At 41.7% G+C, this 25,752-nt stretch overlaps 2 protein-coding genes across 5 annotated transcripts; one reads left to right on the forward strand and one right to left on the reverse strand.

The window, feature by feature from the left end:
- Window positions 1-291: 291 nt before the first annotated feature.
- Window positions 292-5,544, reverse strand: gk (glucokinase). Of its 2 annotated transcripts, NM_001124249.2 has the most exon segments (10): window positions 292-1,529; window positions 1,646-1,879; window positions 2,048-2,203; window positions 2,994-3,177; window positions 3,360-3,459; window positions 3,610-3,705; window positions 3,843-3,962; window positions 4,103-4,257; window positions 4,513-4,675; window positions 5,365-5,544. In NM_001124249.2, coding segments are annotated over 10 exon segments (1,416 nt in total). In that variant the 5' UTR covers window positions 5,425-5,544; the 3' UTR covers window positions 292-1,381.
- A 4,315-nt stretch (window positions 5,545-9,859) lies between these two features.
- LOC110525934 (synaptobrevin homolog YKT6) lies at window positions 9,860-15,445 on the forward strand. 3 transcript variants are annotated; one of them, XM_021606459.2, is made up of 8 exons: window positions 9,860-10,113; window positions 10,496-10,666; window positions 10,886-10,968; window positions 11,060-11,160; window positions 11,336-11,440; window positions 12,599-12,664; window positions 12,830-12,931; window positions 13,139-15,445. In XM_021606459.2, exons 2-8 carry the CDS (start codon window positions 10,563-10,565, stop codon window positions 13,172-13,174), a joined length of 597 nt encoding a protein of 198 aa, XP_021462134.1. In that variant the 5' UTR covers window positions 9,860-10,113; window positions 10,496-10,562; the 3' UTR covers window positions 13,175-15,445. The 3 variants fall into 3 exon arrangements, with proteins under 3 accessions (XP_021462134.1, XP_036835989.1, XP_021462133.1); XM_036980094.1 differs by having other exon boundaries at window positions 9,860-10,059; XM_021606458.2 differs by having other exon boundaries at window positions 9,864-10,196.
- The last annotated feature ends 10,307 nt before the right edge of the window (window positions 15,446-25,752 follow it).

Here is a 25,752-nt window from a genome sequence, read left to right on the forward strand (position 1 = left end):
AAAACCGATTGCTCAAATGTCACATTTTATTTTGTGCAGGCGTCCCGTGCCGCCCCCGGCAAGATGTTGCCCCTGGGCGGCTGCCTAAATCCGCCACTGGCCAGGGGCACGCTCCGACACTCAGACATCATTTACAAATGAATCATGTGTTTAGTGAGTCCGCCAGATCAGAGGTATCAGCCATGACCAGGGATGTTCTCTTGATAAGTTTGTGAATTAGACCATTTCCTGTCCTGCTAAGCATTCAAAATGTAATGAGTCCTTTTGGGTGTCAGGGAAAATGTATGGAGTTAAAAGTACATCATTTTTATTAGGAATGTAGTGAAGTAAAAGTAAAAGTTGTCAAAAATATATATAAGTAAAGTAAAGTACCGATACCCTAAAAAACGACTTAAGTAGTACTTTCAAGCATTTTTACTGAAGTACTTTACACCACTGAGAATGACTGTAGTTTACAGTCCTATTCAGTTGCATTGGGTGTTTGCCTGGGAAACTTTGTGTGAGTTGCTCACTTTACTGAACAGAAACAGAAACCTGACAGTTCTTTGTGACAGGATGTGGTCATGTACGCTAAAGCCACTTCAGTTATTTGGCCCCTTCAATTTCAAATGACGATAGGCACACAACAAAAATATTTGTATGTTACAGCAACTTTACTTACAACAATAAAAAATGGTCACATTACAAAGCACATTATCATTCTTAGATATACATCATAGGAATTAAGACCTTTACGCTCATCACAGATACATCACTTTTATCAATATGCTATCAAATAAATATTTAATTTCCCACGAACAGTAAGTGAAAGACTGCACTGCAACACATTTGAAAGGGATAATCCCTTAGTTTTAAATTTATATACGGTAACATCTCTGGATTAAACAGACAGCATCCAACTAAAAAACATACTGATGCTATAAATCAATGCCAATCTTTTTCCCTTTAACATTATATTACATTATTAATCAAGCTTTAAATACCTGCAATCAGTGGAAGCTTGAGAACATGTTGAAACAAGGGTTCGTTACTTTCTGGGACTCACCACTTATGCATTGTGGGACTGCAGGGAATTTTCAGAGGCTCATCAGTTCAAAAACACATCTGTATAATACTGTACACTGGGAAAAGTGATGATTGAATCTGTCTCTGTGTATCCCATGTTGTGTGTGCTGTGTGGTGGGGTTATTTGTATGTACAGTGAGTTATCCACACTCGTATTGCTTCTCTCACCAATGAGGAGTTACAGATTACTCTGTGAAAGCTTCAAGAGGAGGCCAGAGCTGGATCACCCTAGATGAGGTATAATTTACTGTATGAGGTCAGAGTTAAGCCTGGTTCACCTGCATCGCCCCCTATAGGTGGGAGGCTGTTACGACTCTCAGGGTGTCAGCATGCACGCTGCCATCTTACAGGCTACTGCCGAGATAAGTGCCGCCCCCCGGCCACTCCCTTCCTCTGATTGGATGAAGGTGATGTCACAGTGAGGCGTCAGCTCCCGCACAACTTTGTGGAACCTGTCCTGGAAACTGCGGAGGGAGATTAACATCAGAGTTAGAATACAAAACATGACATTGTCGCTAGATATGACTAAGATTATTTGTATGTTATACTTGGTGACTCCCTCTCCCTCCTCCCTCCTCACCAGGGGTGGAGTTTGTAGACGGAGCCGTCGATGCCCACAGTGATCTTCAACACCGCCAGGCTGCGGCGTTCTCTCATACGGTTGATGACGCCGGCTAACCCCGCCCCACACATGTGTGCTGCCCGCGTGGACACGCTCTCACAAGCTAGACGCACTATGTCACAGTCCAGCTCCGACGGCAACACGCCCAGCGTAGACAGGATGTTGTAGATCTGCTTCCTGTCTCCAGAGTCACTGAGAAACACACAGGGAGAGAACACACACTTAGACTTAGTGAGGGAAGCTTTGACTGGCTCGGACAGAAGACAGTCACTGACACAAAGAGTTGGAACTGTGTCGATGGCATTGTAATAGTGTTGACAGTTGTAATTCTAATGTCATTGTTGTGTCGTGACCCCTCACCCCTCTATCTGGGAGACGTAGCGCGTCTCAAAGCTGCCGCGAGTCTTCAGCAGGTCAGAGGCTTCTCCGTTAAACAGCAGCTCCTCGTTCACCAGCTTCAACAATACCAGCCGCACCAGCTCTCCCATGTACTTCCCACTGATCAGCTTTTCATAGCTACGGGAGCGATGGCGAGGAAGGAAGAGAGAAAGGGGGCAGAAGGGAGAGTTGAGGGAAGCAGCGGGGCAGAGCAAGTGGATGGAGGAAGAGAGAAAAAGAGCTGTGCGTCACACAACACGTGAAAATACATCCCTGTCATCATCATTTCCCAGCTAGGCCGGGGAGAAACAAGAAAGTGAGAGATTGAAAAGCAGGAGAGCGATCTCTCGGTCTGGTCGCTGTGGGGCGGAGAGAGAGATAAAGTGCTAGGGTGAGTGAGGCTCAGCTCAGCGGTTGCCTGTGTCAAGGGCCTGTCAGAGTAGACGGTAAACAGCCATTAGCCTGGCTGACATTAGCTAGCGCTGGACAGGAGCTCATTAATCTGACCCTGATGTCTAGTGACTGGGCTGCCACTAGCCTCGACTTGGAAAACAAGAGGGTTACCTAGTGACCACACATAGGCTGCAGGTTAGTGTCAGGTGAGTGTTATAGACAGGCTGCATGTGCATTGTGTCACAGCAAAGTACAGGTCTTTCAGAAACTCTTGACTCTCACATACTTTGAGCTCTAAGAATGGACACATTTATACATGTCTGGATATACTGTACATGCAACCAGTACTGCACAAGAGAAACTAAGAACTACTTTCAAATTTCTGCAAATTCCTGGAAAGTAATCAATTATTTTAGCCACTTTATGCCAATTAAAGGTAGTTTTATCACCAGTGGAGATGGTAACACTCCCTAAACTTAGGAAGGCCTAATTAGGTTATTGTGCTGAGATAAACAGTGTAAGGCCCAATACTCACAGTTGTTGTCCAGGGTTGAGTGATGTCTCGTCCACCACCCTGTCGTACTCCAGTCTAAACTCCTCCAGCTCTCCGTTGGCTCCAAAGGCCCCCCACTCTGTGTTCACACACATCCTCCCCTCTTCCCCCTCCACCAGCTCCACTGTCCGCATCTCCTCCATGTAGCAAGCGTTACACCCAGTACCTGAGGACAGGACAATGCTCATATTACATTTGATTTGTGTGTCGTATTACAGACAAATAGCAACATAGTAGGCTTTAAGGAGAGGTAGAGAGCTGGCAGGTAACATGAGATAAATGGCTGATAAACCTGTGTGTGTGTGTGTGTGTGCGTGCGTCTGTGCGCGCGTGCATGTGCATCCTTACCCACAATCATTCCCACTTCGCAGCTGCGGTCCTCATAGTAACAGGATATCATGGTGGCAACTGTATCGTTCACCATGGCAACGACGTCCATCTCAAAGTCCTGAAGAGTAAAGGAACATTTCAGTACGGCTCTATTTGCATGAATCTAATACGCATGTTTTACAAATGTATCATAGCATGTCTATCACAACATATCTATTATTCTATGTATCATAAACACAGAATCCTAATCCTGAAGTGAAAATCCTACCCCTCTCCTCTTGATGGCATCTCTCAGTAGTCCCACCACGTTGTTACCCTCTGCTCCAGACGCCTTGAACCCTTTGGTCCAGTTCAGTAGGATGCCCTGGGAGGAACACAGAGGGTTTGGGTTGTTAGCAGGGCTCAGACACTAACTCAGATACTCAGATAGTCACTTGCGTATCAAATCTCTAATCTGAAGTCTGTGCCCTGTGCAGATCTTGTACTTAGTCCATCTCCAACCTTGTCTATGTTCTCGTGTCGTACAGGAAAAGAGAAGGTGAAACCCAGAGGAAGCTTCTTGTGCTTGATGTGTTGTCTGTTCAGGAAGTCTGATATACACTCAGCAATGTAGTCAAAGAGCTGAGAAGAGCGGGGAAGGAGGGAAAAGGGTGAAGGGAGAGAGAGGATGGTGAGTCATGATGATTTATGGGGGACACTGATTAAACTAGTCGACACAATGCAGTTCTGGGTGAACACTTCTAAGTACACTGCACTCTCACCATCTCAGCCGTGCCTGTCATGGCGTCCTCAGAGATGGAGTACATCTGGTGTTTGGTCTCCACCTTCCATCCCCTCTCCTCATCCTCCCCCACCTTCACCAACATCACACGGAAGTTAGTCCCCCCCAGGTCCAGGGCCAGGAAATCACCCACCTCTGACACAGCGCAACACACAGAACGGTGTCATATAGGATCAAACACACACAGCAGGGGTTTCTGGAATAAGAACATTGTTCTATCTTATTTTTTTGTTTTTTAAAGCACTACAAATTGAATGTCAAATAAATCTAATAAGAAATGTCATGTTCTTTCATGTGCCATCACCCATTTAGTACAAATAGCCTAGGTATCTTGCATTTACATTGTTATCTCGCAAGAAAGCATGATATAAACTAGGTATATGCCTCTACCTGATCCTTCAGGGGTAGAACAGACGTAGGTGGGCAGCATTTTGACACTGGCCTCCTGGTGCGTCTCTACACGCAGTCCCCGGTCCATCTCCCTCATCATCCTCTTCATCACCTCCTTCAACTGCTCCTTCTTCAGCCTGAACTCCGACAGGATCTGCTCCACCTGGGGTGGGAGGGACAGAGCCCTCACAAGTAACCATCATAATATTCATTCCTAGAATACCTTGAGAATAGAAGAACATTATTTACCCAACGGAACTTCAGGTGTGGCATTTCTCAAGTCCAAGGACACTTTACATACGCACGTCATGAGTAGAGTACAGAATTTAAAGCACAGTAAAGGAAAGTGTGAAGAATGACAGTAAGGGTAAGGATAAGGAAGATCTATTTCATGTTTAACTTCAGCCCTTTCTCTCTCTAATTTTTATTCATCTAAAATGTCAGCTGCGGAAACAGAAGCGTTGAAAACCAATAAAAAAAAATAGAATAATTTCAAAGACATAAAAGTTGCGTCATGCCGTATGCTCTGTGTTATGGTGGCTCTGAAATACATTTCGCCACCAAGATACACAGTTTCATCCAGGTATTTCACAAAGAGGACAAAGTAGTAAACTGAATGTCTGACAAAGCTTCTCACCCAAAACTTCCTCTCAAACAACATGGAGCAGTATATGTGTGAAGACTTGAGTTAATTCAGACAACATTCATGCAGAGTAGAAAGTTAAATTATAACATTGTTAAGGCAATAATGTTCAAATTATTTTTTGAAAACTTAATCAACTCAAGTAAACCAAACCCAAATGAGATTATTCAGAATTTCTGACCTAAACTCTTCAGAAATGTGTCTCTTACCATGATGACTGTCTCTAGCACAGAGCTGAGGCTACAAGGCATCTTCCCCATCTGGCCCATGAAGGAGCTGACGCACAGTATCTTGTCTAGCTCTCTAAATCACTTGCGTGTGTATCTAGGTGTGTGGTAAGTGTGTGTTTGGCATGAGTGTGTGTGTATGCAGAGGCAGTGAACTGTAAATGTAGTTGAATGAGGACCTCGGCTGTTTTTATGCTCTGGTAAAGGGGGCTGGCCGGGGGAAGATGGAGGCCCACACAAATGCCCACCCCCTAACCCTTCACCCCATCTAGCCAAGGACATGTGGTCAGATGATATCTACAATTTCTGAGACAATATGACTCTAGTAATACTGCAAAAGAAATTGACAAACCAATTAAATTTTTTTCCTGAATACGAAGTTTTATGTTTGGGGCAAATCCAATAGAACTTTCCATATTTTAAAGTATAGTGGTGGATGCATCATGTTATGGGTATGCTTGTAATCGTTAAGGACTGGGGAGTTTTTCAGGATAAAAAAGAAACAGAATCAGCTAAGCACAGGCACAATCCTAGAGAAAAAGCTGGTTCAGTCTGCTTTCCACCAGACACTGGGAGATGAATTCACCTTTCAGCAGGACAATAACCTAAAACACAAGGACACATTTTCAGAGGACAGAGGTTTTACCAAGAAGACAGTGAATGTTCCTGCGTGGCCTAGTTACGGAGTTGACTTAAATCTGCTTGAAAATCTATGGCAAGACCTGAAAATGGTTGTCTAGCAATTATCAACAACCAATATGACAGAGCTTGAAGATTTTGTTTATTTATAATGGGCAAATGTTGAACAATACAGGCTTGTAAAGCTATTAGACTTACCCAGAAAGGCTCACAGCTCTAATCACTGCCAAAGGTGATCCTAACATGTATTGACTCAGGGGGTTGAATACTTACAGTATCTAATCAAGATGTATTAGTGTTTGATTTTTCATAAATTTTTTAGAAATGTTTTTTTTTTTTTTATTGTCCACTTTGACATCACATAGTATTTTATGTAGATTGTTGACAAAAACAATACAATTCAAACCATTTCAATCCCATTTTATAACACAACAAAATGTGGAAAAAGTCAAGGGGTGTGAATACTTCCTGAAGGCACTGTTGCTTGCTACGCTATAGAATGTGAATTATCACCACAGGTCAATTTGAACAGCAAAGTATTGCAGTGAGAAAATCTTTCATATGCGTAAAGACAAACCCAAAAGCAGGCATACATACAGCTAACTATTACTGTTGCTATTTAACAGCATTTCTAGTACAAGTAACCTACATTAATTTCCACTCTGTATCCATTTGATGGTATGAATGACCAGACTTGGAAGTTTGTCTGTTTAGTAGAACAGGTAACATGGTCATTTGAGCTTAGTCATTGACATAGAAATAGTTGACATTCATAGATGACTGTGTTTGCTTAGAAAACGTGGCAAAGGTGTGACCTATTTCATTGGGTTCAACAGAAGCCTCTCACAGGATTATGATTTACAGTAGGTCTGAATATATGTACCTACAGTATTAAGATATCTTCACATAGGGAGGTAGATCAGACACTGGTATAAAGAGTGTAATATTGCTGTATTCAAAGTCTTAGTCATTGTTTAACTAGCTCAATATTAGATGTCAAAGCATCTAAATTTAGCGCACTGCAAAGTTGAATGACCGATAAAATCAATAATGAAGCGTTGTAGGCAAAGGTCTCCTGTGCTTATCACCCGAAAAGGTTTAATTTTAGACATGACCAATGGTACTGTCAAAAACAACTCCAAAAATAGCTGTGGTGACCCTTTCCTGAGTGCCCCTATCTCCTGATTTCAGAATAAATGCAACAGTAACTCTTACCAACAGGCTGACACACACTTTGTCAACTACAACCCGCCTTATCGGGAGATTAATCATGGATTTAATTCAAATAGCGCTTTAATTTATATAGCACTTACAGGGAGAATCTCAAAGACAGAAACTGAATTAGCTAAATGAATTGGTAGCTCATGCATGTACAAAACTGCCTGAACAAAGATCTTCAGTAGAGGCTGGCACAAGTCCAGATTATATTTGACTCGGCCTGTTTCCACAATAATAAGAGATTGAGTTCATTTAAACATTCCATATTCTTTATTCTTTATCAGTATAATCTTGTGTAATAAATCATTGTACTGTATTATGAAATCAAACCTGAAGAATATGTTTTCTTGTGTGTAAAGTTTGATTGAATAGCCACCCCCCAACATGCACATGTGCAACATAAATCAGAAAAGAGGTGAGGATCTTAATTCAACCTTCCTGTATAACCCTGGGCAAGGATGCTATAGGTGTTACAGTAACACACACACACACACACACACACACACACACACACACACACACACACACACACACACACACACACACACACACACACACACACACACACACACACACACACAGGCACACACACACAGGCACGCACACACATGCATGCTGCTGTTTGACAAATCCATCCATGTTTGATTGGTGTCAGGTCCTTTTATGGATGGAACTTGAATGTGTGCCAAGTAGCTCCATAGCTGACGTTTTTGGCTAATTTAACCCAGTTAAAGCTCTCCTACTGGGCTGTTTGCTGAGATGGCCTGATGGGCAAGGCTTCCATTCACCTGACTCACTCCTCAGATGAGACCACATAAAACCACCCACTTTTTATTCATAACAACTGTCTACAGTCATTCAGCTAACACATCCACCTTCTTAAAAACCAAAAATTGCGAAAGTCATCTCTCAAAAGTAAAGCAAAAATAGTACTACTTGTACAATGCCACATTTAGAATGTTAAATGCTGTAGGCAAGTCATCTAAATAGCCTGATAATTCATTTTTCATATACACCTTATCTGATACCCTGTTTCATGCTTTCATGGACTTTGGCAGTGATTTATTTTTATGCTTCTAAAACTCAGTTTGCTAGAAAGTAGGATTTTCCATTGCCCTGGAATGAGACTTTCTAAATAGGACAACTTAAAGCGGCCCTTCAGGGAATCTTCCATTAAATGGATAAGATTATCCCAATATTTTTTACCTTATCCATCGTATGAGGATCCATATCATACATGTCCTGCCGGTCATGGGTGCTGTCTGCTGTGGAACAGTAAGCGTGTTGTCCAGTTAGGCTACGAGAGCAGGTTGGAAAGTAGCAGTTGGTCTTGAATCTTCATCTGTTAATACAGGCCTATTGAACATGTGTTTGAGGAGTGTCCAAATGATTTATGTCCAACCAGTTCCTCAGTGGACAACATTGTCTGCTGTTAGGCTAGTTATTCTGTAAAATAATACACACTAAAGGCCTGTATAAATAAACAAACACTATTTCAGTTAAAAGTGTTCACTCAAATGCCTGGAAAAGTCTGTGTAGGCTAGTCCTAAAATACACTTTTTTTATTCATTAGTGCGCTTTTGTAGTTCATGACGCATCCACTGCGGCCATCAATAACAGAAGTGCACTGGCCCAAAAAAAACGACTCAACCTCAGATAAAATCAAGTCCTTCTCACCATGGTCCTCAGATCCCAAAATGTAGCAGTAACATTCAAATAATCTCCATCCAAGTAACCTCAATGTATATCCAAAAATAAATGTTCTTTTGCTTTTCCGTTTGAGAAAACAATCTCACATACACCTCCAAAGCTCTTAGCCTACATCTCATTAACTAGGCTGCTATTCTTTTCTCAATATCCATGGCAACCAAAACTGTCAGATTAAAGGGGGGGAAACACCCCTTATCCTGCCACAACCACCCTGTCAACATATGCTCACAATAGCTTTCTTTCACTGTCTCCGTGCCCAACGTTTTCAATTCGCTGCCCTGGGAGTCAATAATTTATCTGCACACTTCTAGTATGGAAAGCACTTAGCACCGAGTTAAGTGGCCAGGAGGAAATTGTTAAATTAAGCAAAATTACTTAGGAAAACAACAAATGAGAGTGGTGAGAAATCAGAAGTGGCAAGGCCTATACCCGATCGAAAGGTCACTGTCTACTCATGACCTGTCCTAATAAGCCTAATAATAATAATTTGTGGGGGTTTTATACACTCCTTAACTTCTTTATACTTATTTATTTGGACAGTGAAGCTAAAACGTTTAATCTGGATATATACTCCAGCATTTTGGATTTGAGATCAGGGATTTTTTTTTTATATCAGTCAAGTCAAATCAAATTTTATTTGTCACATGCCCCGAATACAACGGCTGTAGACCTTACAGTGAAATATTTACTTACAGTAAAAGCCCTAACCAAAAACACAGTTTATTTTTGTAAAAAAAAAAATCTTTTAAAAAAACAAAACAATTAAAAAATAATTAAAGAGCAGCAGTAAAATAAGAATAGCGAGGCTATATACAGGGTTACCCTCAGAATCCCTACTTCCCAGAGCTATGCCTGTGACACCAGCAGGGAGTGGGGTCACAGCCAGAATCCCTACTTCCCAGAGCTATGCCTGTGACACCAGCAGGGAGTGGGGTCACAGCCACTCCCATTGATATTAAGCCTACACGCAACACAACATGTTCCTATGCTTACTTTTTCACACCTCAAGCACAAGCGATCTGGAAGTAGGAACTGAACACAGAATTGTAATGAGGCCTTGTTGCATTCCGGAACAATTACCCTGTGGGACATTGCTTCGATCGTGACGTGGTTGGTGTTGCTAGAAAGAGACGAACTGGTCATAATACTGATAACATCCTACAGGTCGTTCACTAAGTTATTATGGAATAATTCAGTTGGTATTTTATTCTCAACAGTTAACAAACCATTTAGTGCAGTCTTCTCTGGTAAGTAAGTACGACAAGGGAACTTGAGCTAGCTCCATCGTTCTTGGCACTTAGTTTAGCTAACAACAACAACAATTGTGCTAACGTTAGCTAGCAAGCAGCACACAAATATATGGCGAGAACGGTAGCTACATGTCGATAAACGTTAGTCTATCGTGGTAGCGTTAGTTAGGCAATCGTTTGGATTGTAGAGTATGTGTGTAGTAGACAATAAGCTACCTTGCAGCTTATGTATTGTGTGGCTGTACGGATGGTTTGGCTCATGTGATTTGAATTTGTGTCCCTTTCTTGACATGTAGGCATTGCGACCTCTAGGCTGCTGCGCTGGGACACGCCAGTCATAGCCCTGGGACTGTCTGCGTCATCATGAAGCTGTACAGCCTAAGCGTTCTCCACAAAGGAGCGACTAAATCCAATCTCCTCAAATCCGCATATGACCTCTCCTCCTTCAGTTTCTTCCAGCGCTCCAGGTGGGTCTTCCTCTTGGCACATGGGCTGAAGTGCATCTCAATAGTCTAAGAGGGTTCCTTCCCTCCATCTTCACTGATTTTTGTACATCAGGGCAGATGAAGAAGTTAACACCCCTGTCATTAATAGCCTATCTTAAACCTGTCATGGATTTACACTTCATTAGAATTGACAAGAACACCAACAATGTTTTCACCATTGTTTGTGTTTGGTTTTGGCAGTGTCCAGGAGTTCATGACCTTCACCAGCGCCTTGATTGTGGAGCGTTCTGCACACGGCAGCCGAGCCTCAGTCAAAGAACAAGGTTAAGCCCTGATACATTGGGCTATAGCATATGGGAGTTTTTTATTTGTTATGTGAGGACATCTATAATTTCTACCCTTTCCTCCCTCCAGAGTATCTGTGCCATGTGTATGTGAGGAATGACAGTCTGAGTGCGGTGGTGATAGCAGACAGCGAGTACCCCCAAAGAGTCGCCTTCACACTACTAGACAAAGTGGGTACACTGCCAATATGTGCATTACCTCCTTAGCAACAAGTGAAGAATATTACTCTCTGTTCTGGGTCTTGTTCCTCTCAAGGTTTCTTCCAAAGTTATTGCTCCTCGCCAGGCCCTTTCGGCTTTATTTTTTATGTTTTCAGCTGTTCTAGATTGATGTTTGATCATGTAGGTGCTAGAGGAGTTCTCCAGGCAAGTGGAAAGTATAGACTGGCCATCTGGAAACCCAGACACCATCAACTACAAAGCCCTGGACATCCACCTGGCCAAATACCAGGTACACATGGCATCCTGTCTCTGAAATAGACACATAAAATGCACCACCATTCAAATGTTTGGGGTCACTTAGAAATGTCCTTGTTTTTGAAAGAAAATCACATTTTTTGTTCATTAAAATATCAAATTGATCAGAAATACCGTGTAGACATTGTTAATCTTACCCGCAAAACACCAGTCTCAACATCAGCAGTGAGGAGGCGACTCCGGCATTCTGACCTTCTAGGCAGAGTTCTTCTGTCCAGTGTCTGTTCTTTTGCCCATCTTAATTTTTATTGGCCAGTCTGAGATATGGCTTTTTCTTTGCAACTCTGCCTAGAGGGCCAGCATCCCGGAGTCACCTCTTCACTATTGACGTTGAGATTGGTGTTATGCAGGCATGCAGCTATTAATGAAGCTGCCAGTTGAGGACTTGAGGTGTCTGTTTCTCAAACTAGACACTAATGTACTTGTCCTCTTGCTCAGTTGTGCACCGGGGCCTCCCATTCCTCTTTCTATTCCGGTTAGAGCCAGTTTGCGCTGTTCTGTGAAGGGAGTATTACACAGCAATTTCTCTCATGGAATAGCCTTTATTTCTCAGAACAAGAATAGACTGATGAGTTTCCTCAGAAAGTTCTTTGTTTCTGGCCATTTTGAGCCTGTAACCGAACCCACAAATGCTGCTGCTCCAGATACTCAACTAGTCAGAAGGCCAGTTTTATTTCTTCTTTAATCAGAACAACAGTTTTCAGCTGTTCTAACACAATTGCAAAAGGTTTTTTTTAATGATCAATTAGCCTTTTAAAATGATCAACTTGGATCAACACAGTGTGTCATTGGAACACGGGAGTGATGGTTACTGATAATGGGCCTCTGTACACCTATGTAGATATTCCATTTGTTTTATTTTTTATCAGCTGTTTCCAGCTACATTGGTCATTTACAACATTAACAATGTCTACACTGTGTTACTGATCAATTTGATGTTATTTTAATGAACTAAAAAAAATGCTTTTCTTTCAAAAACAAGGACATTTAAGTGACCCTAACTTTTGAACAGTAGTGTATATTGCACATAGATTAATAAAATAACACTTGAATAGCCAACCCTACTTTGAGTCCTTCATGTTTCTTCTTGGATGATTGTGAAAGTTTGACAGAATTTGTGTTCTCTCCTCAGAACCCCAGAGAGGCAGATGCGATGACCAAAGTGCAGGCTGAGCTAGACGAGACAAAAATCATTTTGGTGAGACACTTTAGTCGACACTCGCGTACAACTCCAAAACATCTCCCGTAAGAACATTTCCCCCCTGTGTAGGAAGCTTGCACTACTGCATATCTGACACTGTTAGTGCCTGTGGTTGGTAGGATGCTGTATATGAAGTGGACTGGGCTGTGATTGTCTCTGCAGCACAACACCATGGAGTCTCTGTTGGAGAGAGGGGAGAAGCTGGATGACCTGGTGCAGAAGTCTGAACACCTGGGGAACCAGTCTAAAGCCTTTTATAAGACTGTGAGTGGTGACTGAACTGCGCTCTCCAGTTAAAATAATCACAGCATCTTTGATTAAACTTGTGCTACTTTTATCCCAATTTAATTTGCTACACTTCATCAACTTTTTTTATTAAGGCTAATTTCCATTACATATGTATCCTTCTCAGTGTGAAATTGATATTGTAATCGCTGATCAGTCACTTTGTCTGTGTTTTCTATCCAACAGGCACGGAAGCAGAACTCATGCTGTGAGGTCATGTGATGTTGCTGACTGTCCTCTTGGATATCTCTCTCTTGGCCTTTCTGCTCATTCTACAACTTCCATCGTGCCCCAGCCTCCAGGAGACCGAATGGCCTCCACTCAGTCTCTGGGAGGGAGCAGGGGAGGAAGGATGTGGGATCTCTGGAATTTCTTTACATGCTTACTGGGGAAGAGGAGAGGATGTGGGGCTGCAGGACTGGTGGGGTTTCATCAGGAAGATATCATACGTATTGGCTTCATTGTAACAGTTCAAAAGGTGTTTTGAGGAGGTTCCTAGCCAGCCAGGACGTGTTTGTTGTTCAAAATGTCTTAAACCGTTTCCTGAATTCAGACCGTATCAGAGTCTTAATCTGAGTTTGAACTCAGCTTTCTGGGAGTTTTCATCTTATGCTTGGCGTTAAAGAAACCCTGACAATCTCCCTCTGTACTCATTGCAGTAACTCACAGGATCTGCTGGTGATCTCATTAAGGTCTGGTATTGACATTTTATTTCCTCTGCCCTGTAGATGACACGGTTTCCTCACATTCGTGGTTCAGGGCCTGAGACAACAGAACTCCATGATCAAATCCTCTTGAGTTTGTTTTCAAAGCTCATTTCTACAGGACATTAATTGGATTAGTGTTTTGATTATGTAACCTAATCAAAACAACAATATGTAACCCATTGATGTTTTGTTGTTCTCTATGAACACGTGAAAACTTTGAAACATTCCCAGGTTTTTCAAATTCATAAAAGTTGATTGGTATTGTAGCACAAGCGGGTGAACTTATGTTGAACTAAAATAGGGTGACCTGTACTTATAGAGCATTGTGTAGTGATGTCTACAGATTCTCATTGATAGACAAAGCCTTATTAAAATATGGGGTTAGATTGAAGTCCCCCTACGTATGAGTATGTGTTTGGAAAGTGTCCTATTGGAGGGGCTCTCTGACTTTGTAATCCTTCTAAAGCTGTTGTGTTTCTAGACTGGACAAAGGCTTAAGACATGGCACACAATGAATCAGCCACGACCCACCAATGGGTTTTGCTCCACCATTAGGTGTTCTACTGCAGCCTTATGTCTGCAGCTCTGCCCCCTGTTGGCAGTGTGAACATACTACATCTGGATTGGATTTCAATTCTAACTGAATGATCATGACAACACATGTTGGGTAGTTAACTTCACTTTTGGAACAAGGAAATTACTACCTGAGGTTATTATTTCATGGTGAGCAATGCTTCTAATGTTGCAGGTAGAAATGTAATGTATAGAACAGACAATATTCCCTTTTCAGCATAACACAGAATCGTGTGCGTTTTACAAATATTTCAATCAATGTATTCTGTTTCATTTAACAGGCTCAGCTTTGGGTGCACAACACACTCACAGATCACTCATTTTGTTGCGCTCAGTATTAAACATACCCATTTGATTTTCTTTTTTTAGCAGAAATGGCTTCAGGTTGTCATTGTGTTTCCAGACCCCAGCGGATATGTGAGATAAAAGCGAGGCCTTTGATATTTTAGATGTAGTGTATCTTGCTGCCTTATTTTGTGTGTATGACCTGGTTGTGTGTATGTGTAATTGTTTGTGACTGTGTGCAAAGACATAATTAGTCAGACTTTAACTGCTCTTATTGCTTTACGTCACAACTTCTGTGCAATCGTAGGCTGACTATATTCTCTCCAGATAATGTTTTATCTTGAAACCTGTTTAATTTGAGTAGGGAAACAGTTCATTTGACCCCAGTGTTTCCAATGAAAGATACTTCTACGGCAGCACAGTCCTACTTTAATTTCCTCAAATGTTTTTGTTAACCCTGCTTTTTGGTGTTAACCAATGATTTATATAGGCTACATTAGATGACTGACGGAGCGCTGTTTTGACACCACCGTGCCTCCATCTTGGCACTCCCCCACTATTGTAAAAAAGTTAAGCTATAGAATGTCTACATTTGTTTTTGTCACCTTTATTCTATTACAGTCCCCTTTTAAATGCAGGGATGGACAACTCCAGTCTGCAGGGGCCGAGTGATGTCACACTTTTCCCACAGCCTTACAAAACACAGCTGATTTAGCTAATTGCGTTTTAAACTGCAGGTCATGATTAGTTCATTATTGGAGTCAGGAGTGTTAAGTGTGACACCAATAAGGCCCCTGAGGACTGGAGTTGCCCATCCCTGCCTTAATGCATACTTTAAAATTATACTGAACAAAAAATATAAAAACGCAACATGTAAAGTGTTGGTCCCATGTTTCATCAGCTGAAATAAAAGATCCCACACAGTTTCCATATGCACAAAAAGCTAATTTCTCTAAAATGTTGTGTACAAACTTGTTTACATCCCTGTTTGTGAGCATTTCTCCTTTGCCAAGATGATATGCCATACTTGTCAGGTAATTGATTAAGAAGCTGATTAAACAGCATGATCATTACACAGGTGCACCTTGTGCTGTGGACAATAAAATGCCACTAAAATGTGCTGTTTTGTCACAACAATGCCACAGATGTCTCAGTTTTGAGGGAGCGCACCAAATTGGCATGCTGACTGCAGGAATGTCCACCATAGCTGTTGCCAGATAATAGATTGTTCATTTCTTTACCATAAGCCGCCTCCGTCATTTTAGAGAATTTGGCAGGACATCCAACCGGCCTCACAACCGCAGACCATGTGTAACTACTCCACATCCGGCTTCTTCACCTGCGGAACGTCTAAGACTGGACAGCTGATAAAACGGATTTATGTCTGTAATAAAGCCCTTTTTTGGGGAAAACTAATTCTTATTGGCTGTGCCTGGCTCCCCAGTTGGTAGGCCCTCCCAAGCCAACTCATGGCTGCACCCCTGCCCAGTCATATGAAATCCATAGATTAGGGCCTAACGAATTTATTTCAATTGACTGATTTCCTTATATGAACTGTAACTGGGTAAAATCTTTGAAATTGTTGTGTTTATGTTTTTGTTCAGTATATATTATGAACTAAACATCACATGTAAAAACATTTTTCTTGAAGTAGAATTTTTTTGAAAGTATTATAGTGTTACTGTCCCTGTGACAAAAATATTTAAATACATGCAATTTTGTCTTTGAAACATTTAATTTAAATACTGTAGAATTCCATTAATTCATAAGGAGGACTGCTTCTTCTGAGGAGTGCCAATATGGCAGGTCATGTCTAGATGGGGTACAGCTTTTGTCAAATTGACATAAAACTTTTTTCTTTTTTTTTTTACATTTGAGCTGACCCTTCTCCAAACCTTATCCTAATGATCATAATCAGCTATGTTAATTCTACTAACCTGCTGCGTAGGTTTTCTTAAACCTGCTATGAAAAGTACATTTTGACAATAGCTGTATCCCTTCTAGACAAAAAACCTATGGTAGGTAAGGGTCGGTGGAGTTAAAGTAAGCATATTTTCGAGTTTGATCAGAGTGGTGTAGGTCGAGGATAAGTCTATGAAATGCACAAACAAGAAGATGTTACTGAACGCCTCTGGTGTGATTTTTCCAGGAACTTTTGTGTGTGTGTACTGGGATTGTGTTTCTGTGTCCTATATGCTTTCTCAATCACTGTGTAATCACATTGCAAGGCTCACAATAACTTATGATAAAGTTGGGTAGCTGATATTCAGAGCTTAAATAGACACATTTATCAGTCACAGGAATCAGGACTAATAAAGACAATGCAACTGTTCTACAAATGGTGGGCCTACAACATGGATGGGCATTCATAAAATTCAGTTGAGGGCTGACATGGTAGGCTACAGCCCAGTAAGTACGAGCCAACGTCTTTTTTTGGTCCTGTCCAGACCGGACGTCTTTTTTTGTGTGTTTTACAAATGGAAGGCTTACCTCATACTATAGATGGGCATTCATAAAATTTCAATTCAGGCAACACTGTAGTAAGAACTGACCGACTGCACCTTTTGGACGTCTTTTTTTGGTGCAGTCCAGACCGGCCTTGATTTCCACATCCACGGACATTGGTTTTTGGTCTGGTCTGGACCAAATCTAAACTAATCATAGATGTCTATGTTTGGTTCAGATTTGGTGCGGTCTAGACAGGCCTTGATTTCAACGTCATAGATTTTTGGTCCAGTGCGGATCTCAACCAATCATAGTCGTCTACTGTATGTTTGATTCAGCTTTTGTCCAGTCTGGACCAGCCTTGATTTGGCCCAAACATAGACGTCTATGAATTTCGTATTTTCAACTTTCATTCAGAACCAGAAATGAGCCTGATTTCAACATCTGGAAAATAGATATTCTTCAACATCTGGAGAATAAGTATTTTTTCCACTTTCATTCAGAACCCGAAAATGAACCTGATTTCATTGTCCGGAAAATACTTATTTTTCAACACCCGCAAAATATATATTTTCAACGTCCAGGAAAATATGTATTTCAAACTTACGGAAAATACGTCTCTTCACCTTTCATTCAGAACCTAAATCAAACTGAATTTCAACGTCTGAAAAATATGCCTTTAAGACGTCTTTTCAAAGTCATTTTGCTTAGTTTTGTGGGGCAGCATTTTTTGATCTCGCCTAGGGCGACAGAACAGCAAGGACCGGCCTTGCACACAGCACATATGCGTCTAAATCTTATTCAAGTATGTATTTTTTCAGATTCTCAAGGTTCAACGGCCCTTCCTCATCCCTCGAACACAGATGACTCACCTGCCAGAGGCAGTGGCATCATCCCAGGTGACACACACTCATCACTTGTTTGCATTGACAAAGGCATGTCTGTGTTGCCTATGTGAGACGAAGATGACAGTTTCATTGGTGCATTGATCTGTCAGGCAGATTAAACAAGCCATAGCTCAGTTTGCCTCTCCTCACACTTTCTGTCTCTCTCTTGCTATCCTCTTATCTGATTTTAAGCTTTTAGTTGGAACATTCTCAATGTTTCCCTGGTGGGTTCCATTTCATTTCAGCAAGTCACCATCTCAGATTGTTCTGAAATGGGTTCTGTACTTAGAAACAGATAAGATAAGCATTCCTGAAACATTATTTTGTTGTAAGATCATTTGAAATTAAGCTAATTGGTTGAACCCAAATTGGATATTTAAATTGATAGAATTCATATAATATTCAATAAATATAGTACCCAACATCCGATTTGTACCACACATCTTCTAAACAATGATTAAGATGTGAGGAATCAAAACAAATGAATGGTCTAAAGTTACCCACGGACCCCCCAAACCCCACACCAAGCACATCCCAGTGGCCAGTATACAGTATCAGTTCTCTATTTGACAACTAGTATGAAGCTGCATCTTGGAGTAATGTATATTCTTACTATGTAATGTATTCTCAGTGAATTTGGTGATTTCCCCCCCTGTTCAAAGCAATTAGCTATTGAAATTGCTGGCGTTTCCGCCTATTAATTAATGTGAAAGTGCCCAGTTTTGCCAACTAGATGCTGCAGTAGATCCTGCCACACAGCTTTTATACTTTTGTTTAGTCTCTTGTGTTTATCAAATGTATCCCATCATGACCTTTACATCTTTGTGTAGAAAACCAATTGTTACTACATTCTGTGGTCAAGCCAGTCCTCCAGGAAATAAATTAAGTTGTTTCTTCTCTTAGCAACCTAATCATTCAACCCAACTCTCCTTGAATAGTTCAACAAGTGACAGCTCTCCGAGAGGGCTATCCCTATGGTGCCATTCTGATAATAGGCCAAACAATTTGATGGAGAAATGGGCTAGTGACTAAAATGTTGTGACAACCCTAATTAAAATAACACAATTATAAACCATTGCATGCCAGCCATGTTTTTCAATAAAATTATTAGAAAACATCTCTATGTTACAGTTGAAGTCGGAAGTTTACATACACTTCGATTGGAGTCATTAAAACTTGTTTTTCAACTACTCCACAAATTTCTTGTTAACAAACTATAGTTTTGGCAAGTCGGTTAGGACATCTACTTTGTGCATGACACAAGTCATTTTTCCAACATTTGTTTACAGACAGATTATTTCACTTATAATTCACTGTATCACAATTCCAGTGCGTCAAAAGTTTACATACACTAAGTTGACTGTGCCATTAAACAGTTTGGAAAATTCCAGAAAATTATGTCATGGCTTTAGACATGGCATCATTTGAGTCAATTGGAGGTCTACCTGTGGATGTATTTCAAGGCCTACCTTCAAACTCAGGGCCTCTTTGCTTGACATCATGGAACATCAAAAGAAATCAGACAAGACCTCAGAAAAATAATTGTAGACCTCCACAAGTCTGGTTCATCCTTGGGAGCAATTTACAAACAACTGAAGGTACCACGTTCATCTGCACAAACAATAGTACACAAGTATAAACACCATGGGACCACATAACCGTCATACCGCTAAGGAAGGAGACGCGTTCTGTCTCCTAGAGATGAACATACTGTGGTGTGAAAAGTGCAAATCAATCCCAGAACAACAGTAAAAACGAGTCCTATATCGACATAACCTGAAAGGCCGCTCAGCAAGGAAGAAGCCACTGCTCCAAAACTGCCATATAAAGCCAGACTACGGTTTGTAACTGCACATGGGGACAAAGATCATACTTTTTGGAGAAATGTCCTCTGGTCTGATGAAACAAAAATAGAACTGTTTGGCCATAATGACCATTGTTATGTTTTGAGGAAAAAGGGGGAGGCTTGCAAGCCGAAGAACACAATCCCAACCGTGAAGCACGGGGGTGGCAGCATCATGTTGTGTGGGTTATTTGCTACAGGAGGGACTGGTGTGCTTCACAAAATAGATGGCATCACGAGGAAGCAAAATTATGTGGATATATTGAAGCAACATCTCAAGACATCAGTCACTAAGTTAAAGCTTGCTCACAAATGGGTTTTCCAAATGGACAATGACCCCAAGAATACTTTCAAAGTTGTGGCAAAATGGCTTAAGGACAACAAAGTCAAGGTATTGGAGGGGCCGTCACAAAGCCCTGACCTCAATCCTATAGAAAATTTGTGGTCAGAACTGAAAAAGCGTGTGCGAGCAAGGAGGCCTACAAACCTGACTCAGTTACACCAGCTCTGTCAGGAGGAATGGGCCAAAATTCACCCAACTTATTGTGGGAAGCTTGTGGAAGGCTACCTGAAACGTTTGACCCAAGTTAAACAATTTACAGGCAATGCTACCAAATACTAATTGAGTGTAAATGTAAACTTCTGACCTACTTGTAATGTGATAAAATAAATAAAAGCTGAAATAAATCATTCTCTCTACTATTATTCTGACATTTCACATTAACTGACCTAAAACAGGCTTTTTTTGAATCCTCAAATCAATGTCCAAATTGGATGTTGGATACTATATTTATTAAATTCAACAAATTGAAATGGCAAAATCCTAGAGGAAAAAACGGTTCAGTCTGGGTTCCACCAGACACTCTGAGATTAATTCACCTTTCAGCAGAACAATAACCTAAAACACAAGGCTAAATCTACACTGGAGCTGCTTAGAAGACAGTGAATGCCACTTACAGTTTTGACCTTGAAAGTCTATGGCAAGACTTGAAAATGGTTGTCTAGCATGATCAACAACCAACTTGACAGAGCTTGAAGAATTTTTAAAGACTAATGGGCAAATACTGTACAATCCAGCTGTGCAAAGCTCTTAGACTTACCTAGAAATAGTCACATCTGTAATTGCTGCCAAAGGTGATTCTAACATGTATTGACTCAGGGGTGTGAATACTTATGTAAATTATGTAGATTTCTGTATTTCTTTTTCAATAAATGTGCAAAAAAAAACATGTTTTCACTTTCTCATTAGGGTATTGTGTGTAGATGGGTGAGAGAATATATGTAATACATTTTTAATTCAGGCTGTAGCACAACAAAATGTGGAATAAGTCAGTATGTATAATATTATTATTATATATATAATTTAACCAACATAAATATTCCTGTTAGTGGTGACGTTTGGGATCATTAACGTTTAGAAAAAAACATAATCTTTTTACAACATTTTAATCACAGTACAGTTATCACAAAACAACCACTAACAGGTCCCGATCATCATCAAAAAGACAACATTCGGCCGCGACCGGGAGGTCCGTGGGGCGACGCACAAGTGGCCTAGCGTCGTCCGGGTTAGGGAGGCTTTGGCCGGTAGGGATATCCTTGTCTTATCGCGCAATAGCAACTCCTGTGGTGGGCCAGGCGCAGTGCACACTAACCAGGTTGCCAGGTGCACGGAACACCGACACTTTGGTGCGGCTGGCTTCCGGGTTGGATGCGCGCTGTGTTAAGAAGCAGTGTGGCTTGGTTGGGTTGTGTTTCGGAGGACGCATGGCTTTCGACCTTCGTCTCTCCCGAGCCCGTACGGGAGTTGTAGCGATGAGACAAGTTGGTAACTACTAATAATTGGAAACCACGAAATTGGGGAGAAAAAGGGGTAAAATAAAAAATATATCAAATACATTTTAAAAAGGCAACATTTAAAAACTTAACAAATGCCTAACGCCTAGTGCTGTAAGTAGGAGGAGATATGAATCTTTCAAATGATTTGCCACGGATATAAAGTGCTTTGCACGTCATCGTCATTAACAGTTGGAAAAATTGCACCAGAGAGACTATTTAAGGTTGTGATGATTGTACATTTACTGATTGACAACCATGCAAATTACCCAACAGTGCTAGGAAAGGAGAGGTTTGAAGTGAATCAGATCAGCTGCAAATTTGCTCTGTCAAATACTAATACTTGTACACATACTCTTCAAACTGTCTTGTTATAATTAAAGGAGCATGTGCCTCAAACACCACAAAAGGGGTGTGGTGTTCTTGTGGCTCCTTCCAGACTCGGCTCCACTCCATCCAGTGAAGATAAACTCAACTTCTGGAAGAGTTCTGTACTGGCCAGACCCTCCCCCAGACACACACACGTACCCGAGGAGGAGACATGCATACCTTAGGATTGTTACATGCATAGAAGATCATGAATGGGTCTTGCCTTCTAAAGTGTCCCTCAGCATCCAGGAAGTGTTGTGGGTTGAAGGTGTCTCCCATTCAGTCTGATCAAACTGCACTGAGTTCAGGTTGGTCATCAACATCGTACCCTAGAAGCAACATCTCGTAATGCATCATTTGGAAATTGAGCAAATTGAGGGGATTAAACTGCTTGGAGTAACTCTGGATTGTAATTTGTCATGTTCAAAACAAAATGATACAACAGTAGCTAAAATGGGGAGAAGTCTGTCTATAATAAAGCGCCGCTCTGCCTTAATTCAGGATTGGTGAGCTAACGTAGGCTAATGTGATTAACATGAGGTAAGTAACAAGAACATTTCCCAGGACATAGACATATCTGATATTGGCAGAAAGCTTAAATTCTTGTTACTCTAACTGCACTGTCCAATTTCCAGTAGCTATTACAGTGAAATAATACTATGCTATTGTTTGAGGAGAGTGCACAATTTTGAACTTGAAAAGTTATTAATAAAACAATTAGGCACATTTGGGCAGTCTTGATGCAACATTTTGAACAGAAATGTTCATACACTGCACATACACTGCTGCCATCTAGTGTCCAAAATTTAAATTGCAACTGGGCTGGAATAATACATTATGGCCTTTCTCTTGCATTTCAAAGATGATGGTACAAAAAAAAGGTTTTTTTTTTCTATGTATTATCTTTTACCAGACTAATGTGTTATATTCTCCTACATTCCTTAAACATTTCCACAAACTTCAAAGTGTTTCTTTTCAAATGGTATCAATAATATGCATTTCCTTGCTGCAGGCAGATACATTTGGGTATGTCATTTTAGGCGAAAATGGGAAAAAGGGGTGGATCCTTAAGAGATTTTAACAACACTATCAACAAGGCAGGCCCTAGTGGCCTAGTTTTGTCGTACCTGGACTACTGTTCAGTAGTGTGGTCAGGTGCCACAAAGAGGTACTTAGGAAAATTACAATTGGCTCAGAACAGGGCAGTACGGCTGGCCCTTAAAAGTACACGTAGAGCCAACATTAATGATATGCATGTCAATCTCTCATGGCTCAAAGTGGAAGAGAGATTGTCTTCATCACTACTTGTTTTTGTAAGAAGAGTTGACAAGCTGAATGTCTGTTTAAACTACTTGCACACAACTCGGACACCCAAGCATACCCCACAAGACATTTCACCAGACGTGAGAACAGACTATGGGAGGCACACAGTACTACATAGAGCTATGACTACATGGAACTCTATTCCACATCAAGTAACTGATGCAAGCAGTAGAATCAAATTTTTAAAAAACTGGTAAAAATACACCTTATGGAACAGCGGGGACTGTGAAGAGACACACACAAAGTTACAGACACACACATACGCACAAAAGCACAAAATCACACGCACTCTACACACATGTACGTTGTAATATTGTTGTATGGTGGCATTATACATTTTGTATTGTACATTCTGTATTGTAGACATGTAGTGGTGTAATAATGTTATATGATGTACTGTTTTATCTTTTGTTTTATGTGTGATTTTAGTGCCTGAGTGTGTTTCGACCCCCAGGGAGAGTAGCTGCTGCCTTGGTAATTAATAGAAATACAACAACAAACACACATAAGAACAAACTCCAAAAACTGCCCTACACATAACACAACACATACACACCTTTGGTATGAAGTACCGACACACAGCGTAGTGTCTTTGTGTGCCATCCTGGGTGCGTTGAGAGGTACCATGTTGCCCATCCTCTGGATCTCGTGGATGACAGCGTCCGTGAAGGGCATCTTGGCTCTGTGTATATTGGACTGGAGGGACAGGCCTATCGCTGTCTATCTCAGGCTGGACCTTATCCATGTGTCACAACAGAGGGCTTAACCAATCAATCAAAATCAATCAATCAGTGGTTCTCAGGACCTTCTCTGTGGAGGAATATCAGCTTCAGTTCTGATAACTGTCAACCTTAGCATACATCTTAATGAGGGAGACATACACTGAGTATACCAAACATTAGGAACACCTTCCTGAAGTGGATTAACATCAATAAGGGATCATAGCTTTCACCTGGATTCACCTGGTCAGTCTGTCATGGAAAGAGCAGGTGTTCTTAATGTTTTGTATAGTCAGTTAAACGTCTATCAGGCACACCCTGTGTGTGATCATGTAGAGCAGGGTGGTGGTGGTCTCTGTGCCAGGCAGGAACAAACCTTAAATTGTGCTGTCGGGGGAGGTGTTCATCCTCTCACGATGTGAAGGCCTCAATCCCAAATTAAGGTTTTAAAGGTTGGTGGCGCCTTAATTGGGGAGGACGGACTCGTGGTAATGGCTAGAGGGGAATTAGTGGAATGGTGTCAAATACATCACACACGTGGGTTTGATGCCATTCCATTCGATCTATTCCGGCCATCATTATGAGCTGTCCCCCCCTCAGCAGCCTCCTGTTTTAGAGGGTCTGCTAAAAGACCCAAATGTAATAATTGGAAGGAAATAGCATCAGAGTAACAGCCTTACATTCGCCATCTCTATGAGGAAGGTGTCTATGTGTTCTCGCAGTGCGCAGGGATCCAGGTCCCGCCTGTGTCTCTCCACCTCCTCCCAGATGAAAGCCTCCATGGCCTTGCGATGGCTGGAGATGGCATTGTGAGGTCCTGGGAGGTGCTTCATCATGCCAGGGAATGCCTCGTACAGCTACAGGGATAAAACATGGAGCTTCAGTGGGATTGTTTGCCTCACTGAGGAGGGACACCACCTTCATTAAAGGTGTAATCTGTCAGTAAACTTTACGGGCAGAAATAGACTCTTCTGAGTGGGAGCTGCCCCTGAAAATAAAGAAGACTGATAATGGCCTATGCCATCCGTGTCTCACTTCTGCTGATGGTGTCCTTCCACTCATGTCCTACTGCTGGTATCCTACCTGTTGATGTCCTACTGCTGGTGTCCTACTGCTGGTGTCCTACCTGTTGATGTCCTACTGCTGGTGTCCTATATGCTGGTGTCCTACTTCTGGTGTCCTACTGCTGGTATCCTATCTGTTGATGTCCTACTGCTGGTGTCCTACTGCTGGTGTTCTACTGCTGGTGTCCTAATGCTGGTGTCCTAATGCTGGTGTCCTACCTGTGGATGTCCTACTGCTGGTGTCCTACCTGCTGGTGTCCTACCTGCTGGTGTCCTACCTGGTGGGGTCCTACCTGCTAGTGTGCTACTGTTACTGTTCTACTGCTTGTGTCCTACTTGGTCGGGTCCTACTGCTAATGTCCTACTGTTACTGTTCTGCTGCTGGTGTCCTACCTTTTGGGGTCCTACCTGGTCGGGTCCTACTGTTACTGTTCTACTGCTGGTGTCCTACCTGGTGGGGTCCTACCTGCTAGTGTCCTACTGTTACTGTTCTACTGTTGGTGTCCAACCTGTTGGGGTCCTATCTGATCAGGTCCTACTGCTAGTGTCCTACTGTTAGTGTTCTACTGCTGGTGTCCTACCTGGTGGGGTCCTACCTGCTAGTGTCCTACTGTTACTGTTCTACTGATGGTGTCCAACCTGTTGGAGTCCTATCTGATCAGGTCCTACTGCTAGTGTCCTACTGTTAGTGTTCTACTGCTGGTGTTTTACTGCTCATGCCCAACCTGGGTCCATAGGGATCCCACTAT

The sequence above is a fragment of the Oncorhynchus mykiss genome, chromosome 6, assembly GCF_013265735.2.
Source record: "Oncorhynchus mykiss isolate Arlee chromosome 6, USDA_OmykA_1.1, whole genome shotgun sequence".
NCBI classification, from domain to species: Eukaryota; Metazoa; Chordata; class Actinopteri; order Salmoniformes; family Salmonidae; genus Oncorhynchus; species Oncorhynchus mykiss.

Bases quoted from the DNA above. Each gene is read 5' to 3' on its own strand.
- gk (XM_021604925.2), bottom strand. From the start codon at position 4,207: ATGTTGGTGAAGGTGGGGGAGGATGAGGAGAGGGGATGGAAGGTGGAG. The intron at 3,706-3,842 runs GTTGGAGATGGA...TGTTCCTCCCAG, and splicing joins GACACGAGAACATAGACAAG to GGCATCCTACTGAACTGGAC. The intron at 1,530-1,645 runs GTGAGGAGGGAG...CTCCCTCCGCAG, and splicing joins GTCTACAAACTCCACCCCTG to TTTCCAGGACAGGTTCCACA.
- LOC110525934 (XM_021606459.2), top strand. From the start codon at position 10,563: ATGAAGCTGTACAGCCTAAGCGTTCTCCACAAAGGAGCGACTAAATCC. The intron at 11,161-11,335 runs GTGGGTACACTG...TTGATCATGTAG, and splicing joins CCTTCACACTACTAGACAAA to GTGCTAGAGGAGTTCTCCAG. The intron at 11,441-12,598 runs GTACACATGGCA...TTCTCTCCTCAG, and splicing joins TCCACCTGGCCAAATACCAG to AACCCCAGAGAGGCAGATGC.